This window comes from Alosa pseudoharengus, unplaced genomic scaffold, assembly GCF_046254945.1.
Source record: "Alosa pseudoharengus isolate Yale_2024_CS ecotype anadromous, Long Island Sound unplaced genomic scaffold, YU_APseudo_1.1 YU_APseudo_1.1_scf_3, whole genome shotgun sequence".
In the NCBI taxonomy this organism is placed as follows: domain Eukaryota; kingdom Metazoa; phylum Chordata; class Actinopteri; order Clupeiformes; family Clupeidae; genus Alosa; species Alosa pseudoharengus.
This window is the reverse complement of record NW_027468718.1, coordinates 9,511,907-9,521,292: the sequence shown is the minus strand read 5'-3', so window position 1 is coordinate 9,521,292 and position 9,386 is coordinate 9,511,907. Positions and strand designations below refer to the sequence as shown.

Sequence of the window (9,386 nt, the reverse complement as noted above, 5' to 3'; positions counted from 1 at the left end):
GGAAATTCAAGGGTCTCAGTAGCATACAGACATCACACACAACATGCACTTACAGCAGAAATGGTAAACATAAGTATAAGTATAAACATATAACTAAACTCCACTGTACAATAAAGACAGTAGAAGATAAGAAAGATAAGAAAACTAACAAAACGAAATACTAAATACACTATATAAATAAAGGCTGCACAGTGTAACACCCAAAAATACAACTTAAAACAGTATTTCTGGATAGCAGATGACATGACTAACTGATCTCACTGTGACTTAGCACAGTTCTGTCAGAGCCGGGCCGCGTCCGGGTGTGTAAGAGAGCCGTCGCTGGGCCAGAACTGACCCACTCCCCACTCCCCACTCCGTGATCAGTGACTCAGAGCCCTATTAAAAGCCTGAGCTCTAAGTGATAAGGCTGACGCGATAACGATGAAGCAACACGCTTTATCAAAGCATTAGCTATGTTCTCAGCTGGGTTAATGGCTTGTGAATTCCTTGTGGAATACACTGCAAGTAAATCTGTTAATGGGCACACACACTCACACGTACACACGCTCACAAACACACCCATGTACATGTGCACACACACACACAGACACACACACAGAGAGATGAGATATTTTCTTCACCTTCCCAGTTTTTCAGACCCTTGTTCAAGTTATCCAACACATTAGCCACTTCAGTGAACACTTCAATTGCTTGTTTTTGTTTTTGTTTGCTTTAGACAAATCACTCTGTTTGTTTATTTACTTCTGCATGGCATCACCCGAAGAGACTTCTCTCCCACGCCTCGGCTGTTGCTGGTCAGAGTGCCTTTTCCATCTTTCCTAATTCCTCCCCCTCTTTTCTCTCTTTCCATCTCTCTCTTTCTATCTCTTTTCATCCTTTCATCTCTCTATTAGACTGGACCAGCTGGATGTCCCCTGTGTCTCACACCCCTCAAAACTCCCTCCTTTTTTCCCTCTCTGTCTTTCCTTCTGTCTCTCTTTCTCCCTCTGTTTCTCTCCTTCTGTCCATCTCTCTCTCTCTCTCTCTCTCTCTCTCTCTCCCTCTCTCCCTCTCTCTAGGGGTTTAATTCCATCAGTATGGCCACTCTGCTGTTCTGCAGGCCTCAGTATTCCCAGGGCCTTGCCGTGATCGGAGCAAGTGCACCACAGATGGGGGGAATTGGGGTGTGTGTGTGTGTGTGTGTGTGTGTGTGTGTGTGTGTGTGTGTGTGTGTGGAGAAGGGGCAGGGGGGGGGGTCAGTGTGTCTGGTGCCATATGCCACTTTCTCACTTCTGGTCTTTTGTATGTGTGTGTGTGTGTGTGTGTGTGTATGTGTGTGTGTGTGTGTGTGTGTGTGTGTGTGTGTGTGTGTGTGTGTGTGTGCAGAAGGGAAAGCGAGAGAGAGAGCATGAGTTTATGATTTTAAAAATGTCCTTTGTCTGTTTGAAACTGTAAACCTATTTTTTAATCAGCATCAACACTGACATGACCCTAACAAAACCCTTCTGTGTCATTTCCATTTGTTCTCATAAGTCGTATTCCCAGTCGTATATCCTAGTTATGAGCAGGAAGTTACAATTGAAATGCCCGCTGAAGTCATAATTTCTAACTTAGAAATTATGACTTCTTAAGTTTGAATTTGTCTGCGCCCAGTTCAGTAAATTAGAGCTGTGGAAATTGTCTGTATTTCAGCAGTTCTGTCCAATTTACAGTAATCAGTAAATCAGTTGTAAAAACAATAATGTCCAGCCTCTATCTGTCATTATTTTTTTTTAATATAATATTATTGTTTCTGTAAAATATTGTGTAATGCATTGTTATGAACTAGTATTGCTATATCTGGTAACAATTGCTAACGGCAAGCAATTGTTAACAAACAGAAGCATCTTGTCCTTAGGACCTGTTAACTCTGGAATGGATCCAATTCGTTTTTTAGTCGGATGTGACGTCAATCCGCCAGTTACCAATTATCACTTACGAGACAACTGCATTTTCATAACCGCATTTCACTGACAAACACCAGCACTGTTATGGTGGTTACTACACGCTTTGTGGCATGTTGAAAATCGCAGCATCGGTTAAATCAAATTGAGTTTGATAGAAATGGCCTTGGCACCTCCCGACTAGTATTATCTAATGCTCACGTCCACGCCACTGACCTGTCACGCAGATCACGTCACACAAAGCATTTTTCTCCATTGTTGCACTCGGGAAACAGCCAAAGGATGTGAATATCTGGATGAGAGACTCCAAGCTTTGGTGGACGGCTGTCGTTGATTCAATTTGACATGAAATGTTGTGCAGAGGAGAAGGGTTCACACAGAACAACAGCTCTGATCACTGACGTTAACTAAGGCTGATGTGACATTTGCTGATGGACAGTCAGGAATCATTTTACAGTATTTTCACTGGGATTCAGCAGTCTAGTGTCTGGGCCTGTCTATCATCTAACAGTGATATATTTATACTATTTATAGACCCTTTCAATAATAAAAACAAAAACAATGCTTGAACATTCTATTTGGTTCCCAATCTACTTCCTCTGAACATAATATTAGATAACATATGGAATGTTAAAACGGAAGCCTTGTGGAGCCAACATGATGCTAATAATGGAACTCTCTTGAAAGGGTCACTTTTTTTCCAGTACACGTTTTAAGGCACATTCTCATCATCAGGAGGTGCATAATGACACAAAGCACTCAGTGTATTCAGATCCCTTACCTTTTCTCACATGCTGCTATATTGCAGCCTTATTATGCCAAGTTTGTTCAAATTCATTTCCACCCATCATCAATCTTATCTCAATACCCCAAAATGACAAATCCAAATCTTCCCCAAATTAAAATAGAAAGAATTGAGTAGGAGCTTGATGAGGGGGGAATTAGTTTGAATGATTTCAGCATGAGGGTGCAACATTTAACACCATGGGGGAATGTGAAGGGGACAGAAATACGTTGTTAATGCACTGTGCATTTATGCTAGATTGCAGCCATACACAACAAACTACTGTGACTGGCCAAAACAATTCCACAAAAAAATATTTAAATGATCGTCCATTACAACCCAGGCTCAGAGGGGAGCAGCACAATGACACACATCAAAAAAACAAACTTACTGTAGGTTAGATGGATATTTATCGTAATACAGGCAAGGAAAAGGTGAGAGGATCCGGCCTGAATCATTTCCTTGAGAGTGTGGTCAGATCCATGACTCAGGCATGTCACATCTGCTCGTCATGGTTAACACACTGAGTTGTGGTTATGGTGGTCAGTGGGTTTGACGGTATCATGACTCAGCATAACTTGAAATCATTATTATCGTTACGAGCATTACGCAGTTGATTTGAATCACACACTCTCACACACACAAACAGTCACACACACACACACACACACACACACACACACACACACACACACAGGGCTCACAGACGTCAGCATGGTGAAAGTTGCCCCCTCTAAAACTCAAACCGCTGGCATTAATAAATTTTACCCCCATGGTGTCTGTGCTGTCAGAAGGGGGCCTCAGCTGCTCCTCCAAATTGGTTGGATGCGGTGTGTGTGTGTGTGTGTGTGTGTGTGTGTGTGTGTGTGTGTGTGTGTGTGTGTGTGTGTGTGTGTGTGTGGAGACAGTGTGCCTCGCTGTTTGTAGGTGTGTACAAGTGGGTGAGCATCTGTGTATGTGTTTGTGAGTGTGTGTGTGTGTGTGTGTGTGTGTGTGTGTGTGTGTGTGTGTGTGTGTGTGTGTGTGTGTGTGTGTGTGTGTGTGTGTGTGTGTGTGTGTGTGTGTGTGTGTGTGTGTGTGTGTGTGTGTGTGTGTGTGTGTGTGTGTGAGTGTGTGTGTGTGAGTGTGTGTGTGTGTGTGTGTGTGTGTGTGTGTGTGTGTGTGTGTGTGTGTGTGTGAGTGTGTGCAGCATGAGTGATGATAAGACTCTATTTTTTTCGGTCTCAGTGTGAGCTTCCCTCATCCCACTTCAGGTGGCACTTCAATCAGCACGAGTGCACGCACCGGACGCGCCTCCTCCCGCCCTATCTGTCTTCTCATGCCTTATTTGCACCTCCTGATTGGGCAGACGCCACGTAATACAGCCGTCAATCACCCGGCGGTCCCATCTAACGTTTGTAAGGGGGCTTGCGGTGGATTTTTCTGCTTACAGTGGAGGTGGCAGCAGGCCGCCTGCTGAGTTTAAGGAGGGGAAGAGGAGTGGGATTGGGTGCGACGCACGAGTCACTGCGACGGGATTGGGCATTAATCTCCGGTCGCGTCTTCACTTTACGAGAAGCAACGGCACCACTCTCCACACAGAGCCTTTATCACTCCATGCTAGCTGACTCCAGCTCTCTCTCTCTCTCTCTCTCTTTTTTTTCTTGGTCTAGCGCTTTCTCGATCTCTTCCTCCATCTCTATCTATCTCTTTCCAACGGACTAGGCTTACAGCAGTGCATCCATAACATAAAGGAAATGTAGAGCCCCGCAGTGGGAGGTGTTAATGTAGGATGTGTTTCGGTGATGTATAATGTGTAAAACAAAGTTAGACAACCCTACAGAGTATGAGGAATATCAATTATATGTATGTCTCTCTATCTCTCTATCTCTCTCTCTCTGGCTTACCTACACACATGCACACACATGCACACGCACACATACACACACACACACAGACACACACACACATACATGCACACACATGCGCGCACACACACACACACACACACACACACACACACACACACAAAAAAAACAAGATAGCCAGAGTGGCTCTATTAGTGGACCGGCAGCCTATTAAAGTGGAAGTGATAGTTGGCACCCTGCTTTTACGAGACGGCGAGAAGGAGAGCTGACATTTTGTTTTCTCTTTACAGCCTCTGTGTCAGCGCGCACATCCTCACCCTCACTTTTACAACGACTGGACCTATCAGCGTCCACTAGCTACTTCATGCTGCTCCAAGGCTACTCTTTGGTCTCTCCCTATCTCCTCCCGTCTTGTCCTCACCCTCTCTCTCTCTCTCTCTCTCTCTCTTTATCTCTCTCTCTCTCTTTCTCTCTCTCTATCTCTGTCTCTCTCTCTCTCTCATTCTCTTTATCTCTCTTCCCCCCTCTCTCTAGGACCGAGATGGACTCCGTTTTACATACAATATAAACAACAACTCACCATATACATCCCCATCTCTAGTGACTTCACAGCAAGGGACAGTTGATCAAATTTACAACCACAGCCGAGGCCAAAACAGAACTGACCACAACCCTATCTGTCCTATAACAGTAAAACTACATACCATCCAGTTAATTCTGCCCAAGAACCTGAGAGCTAGGGACTGGTGTTAAAGTGTTGTTGCTGCACAACCACCAACAGCCTCCGACTAAGCGTGTGTGTTCAAAATGATCTCTGTCTCTCTTTCTTTCAACGATGATAACTGTTCAACAAGGTTTTCAAAAAGGCACACCAGTCTAATTCTGAGCACTGCATAAACTCTGTTCTCCATCAGTCACACGATCTCAGTTCATTTCACACCTGTTTCCGATGTGACCCTTTCCCATCCTAGGCTTGCTGGAGATGACTTGTGCGATGCTGCACGTGTCAAAGATAAGTCAAAGATGTTGAATAAATCAATACATCAATCGCAGCTCAATGTGCATATGTCACTGCCAGAGGCTGGAATGGCAATGTCTCCATCAGTGTGGGGCAGGAGCACGGTGTTGATCATGCTCGCATACTGAGTAAGAGGAATATTCTCAAAGCAAGCGGATAATGACACACAAATACACACATGCATGCACACACATGCATGCACACACACACACACACACACACACACACACACACACAAATGGAGTTTCTAGGAGTTTGTAATAAATAGGAGTTCGTAATTTATTGGACTCTGGATACTTGGCATATTCAAATGTCTGAGAAAGTACCATATTCTAATTCTAACATTTCTGTTTTTTTTTATTATTATTATTTGTATTGGATACTGCAAAGGTATTTTGTTCAGTCAGTAATGTTGTCTCAGACTTACTGTAGCAGTGACACCACCACCGCCAATAACAACAACAACAATAATAATAATAATAATAATCTTATTATTTTATATTTTTTTCGATGGCGTTTTCACAGCTAGGCCGAAGCAGTAACAGATCCTCATTAAAGTTCACCCCCCCCCCCTCCCCAAAAAGGCTTGGAAAAACAGAACTCTCCTCCGGGGTCCGTGTCCGTCACTCTGATGCGGATCGGCTCACATGATTGGTGCGGATAAACACAGGGGCAGGGAAAGAGATGGATAGTGGGATGGAGGAGGGAGGGAGAGAGTGAGGGAGGAGAGGGGAGGGGAGGACAGGAGAGGTGGGCAGGGTTGAAAGAAAAGGCAGACAATACAAGTCGTGCCTTCCGTCACGCCGGGAACCCTTTATTAGGGACCTTGTTGAAGTCTTATCATCCAAAGCATCAGAGTGGGCGCACGGAGACAGGGTGGGTGCGCAAGAAACGCAAGAAGCGCGCGTGGCGACACACACAGCTCAATACGTTCCGTCTTTCGCAGAATGGCTCAGCGCGTGCCGTCTGACTCAACTCAGTCTATCGGTGAGATGTTTTCGTAATCCGTCGGGGCACGCGAGGAATCACTGCACTTTCCCCTCTCTTCAGGCGGGCCTATCCACGAGACCGTGTCCATTGTTCCCGGGGTGAGGGTCAAGAGGCGTCATTGCTACAAGATCCTTATCTACCTCATCAGAGGCGCGCAGCTCTGTCGCCGTTTATCCACGGATGTGTAATCTGAGGATTTAAGGACAGTGCCTGTGTAAATGCCAGCAGAAAATCATGAATATACAAGACAATACAAGAAAATAAGCAAACACCAGCACCGTAAGTAGAAGGACGTTTTAGTTGCTTTTAAGAGAAACGCTGCTAAGTTTAGACCTGTTGGGATATTATTGGGCATTAAACAAAGAGTACGAGCCGTGGAAGACTGGACTGAAATATTACAAGGACGTCAACAAACAGGAGTGCAAACCAGTGTGTTCATCTGGAGAGTTCAAGTTAGAGTAAGTCCACGGAGACAGTCGGACCAGGTTTATCATCACAAACGGTGAGTTCTATACTTTCACCTGAGCCTTCTCAAAGTCTTTAATTTCTAAGTTGTACCTTAATACTTGCTTGTTAGTGCCATGAATAGCTTACTGGTGTAAAATTCGTTTATTTGTCATTTATTTAGGTGACTTGTCTTTTTAGGTGAATGTTGTTAATCTAAAAAAAAATCCAGAGGGGATGTTGCCCGTGTTGAGAATCTCCTCGCGACAGATTGATGTTCACACGTTTGCCTATCATATGGAGCGTGCTTGTTTCCCCCTACTCATATAGCTTGGTCTCGCACGACAGATGGTCGGCTGTGAATCTGCACTTCCATCTCTGCACAAATATATTCAAGTGACTTCATTAAGTCGCTTTCATTTTGGCAGTTTTCGTTGTCAGTTCGCTGCCTATATTACAAAGTGCCAAGTAAAACGCTGCAAAATATAGATTACCCCAGGCAATATTTTTCGTTGAGCCTACACCTTTGTATACTTTAAATGTAGATATAGCGAGAATTAACATTCAAATGTGATTGTTCACATACTTTTTGAATCGCAAGTGCAACACATGAACATTTGTGACAATATCTACTAGCGTTGACATTATTGCGTTTACAATAAAATATCGATGAACCTGTTTAGCCAGCTTCATAAGTGGATTAATTGGACTAAAGGGCAGGCCACAACTAACTGCAAAATATGTACTTCGTATCACACATTGTTTGTAGCACTTTCATGGATGTGGAGAAAGCGTAATTTTGAATTTGGTTCGTCTAAACAAACACAGAGTGAGTGCGTGAGTGACTGATAGAGAGAGAGAGAGAGAGAGACAGAGAGAGAGAGACAGAGAGAGAAAGAGTTTGCCTCAGGCGAAACATGTTGTGTCTTGCCATGCCCCAAGTGTATGTGAACAACCCTTTCACCCTCCATCTTTCATATTTTCTCTCAGGGCGCAGGTGTACTACGTCAATCTATTCGGATCTAGCCCCACATCTACGCTCAAAATGATGCTAAGTCCAGACCAAACTGACTCGGACCTTCCGTGGGGACAGTCCGATCCGGAGACCGTCCTAAATGTGATCAAAGTCGAATGTGTGCCTGCCCAGCCAGGAGGAGACAGCAAGTCCCGTTTGCCTGATCCGCCCCTGACGCGTGAGGAGAAGAGACGGCGGCGACGCGCCACCGCAAAGTATCGGTCCGCACACGCCACAAGAGAGCGGATTCGGGTGGAGGCATTTAATGTGGCCTTCGCCGAGCTGAGGAAACTTCTGCCTACACTTCCTCCTGACAAGAAGCTCTCCAAGATCGAAATCCTGCGCTTGGCAATCTGCTACATCTCTTACTTGAACCACGTGTTGGACGTGTAAAGGCAAGAGATAATCAGAGACATTCAAAGACGATAACATTTGATATAAACAACAACAACTACAACACACACATACACACACAGACACACACACACATGCGCGTGGATGGAAACAATGCATTTCCATTTTGGTTGTCAAGAGGGAAAAAAACAAACAAACCCTAGTTTATCACTATTATCTACGTGTCCAGATGCCGGGCTGATGCTGCTCGCAAAGGGAAGGTGCGGGAGGTTAGCGAGACCTGTAGCCGCGTAGCGAGCCCCAGGGCATCGGGCCGAGTGAATGAGTGGAGCGCAATAACAAGCGAGTCTTGTGCCTGGAGACAAATGCGTGTGGGTTTCCAAGACAATACTGTTCATTCCCAAGTCCCACGGGGCTTAAGCATCTCCCTGTGCCGGCACTGCCTCAGAGAGCAATGGGAAGAGCAAGGAACCCAAGAACCCCTTGTCTCCATCCTTAAGCAGGACAATGAAATGCCCATTAAAAATGAAAAAGGAGAACATATGAGAAAAAGACAGAGAAAAAAATAAACAACGTTCTAAGTGCCACCTATTATGAAATAATGACCTTAACCGTGGTTTTGATTTATTTATGATGTATGGATTAGCCTTTTATGTTGATAAATAATTTATGTTTTTTAGAAACGTGTCCTTTTCGACCTGTCAGGTATTTACGTCTAGCCTACAAATGATTATATTTATTAATGTATCATTATTTATGTACCTGTTTGTTTATTTATTTAATTATTTATTTATTAGACTGTGGTGTGTGAACAACGGAAGTGATGTTGTTGCTCTTCAATTGCACTTTTCAGTGATGTTTTGTCAATTGTAGGCTTAATTGTTGTGAGACGAGCAATTCGTTTATTGTGAATATTTTATTTCTGATCATATCGATGAAAACGAGAAGCACTTCTCCCACTGGGTGAAACCCGTTGATATTCTGTATGTGTTCATGAGATGGTAAAATA

The 9,386-nt window shown here is 44.1% G+C and overlaps 1 protein-coding gene across 1 annotated transcript; it reads left to right on the top strand.

Moving 5' to 3' along the window:
- The first annotated feature begins 8,053 nt into the window (after positions 1 to 8,053).
- Positions 8,054 to 8,416, top strand: nhlh2 (nescient helix loop helix 2). The gene has a single exon (XM_076262521.1). The coding sequence runs from the start codon at positions 8,054 to 8,056 to the stop codon at positions 8,414 to 8,416; it is 363 nt and encodes a 120-aa protein (XP_076118636.1).
- The last annotated feature ends 970 nt before the right edge of the window (positions 8,417 to 9,386 follow it).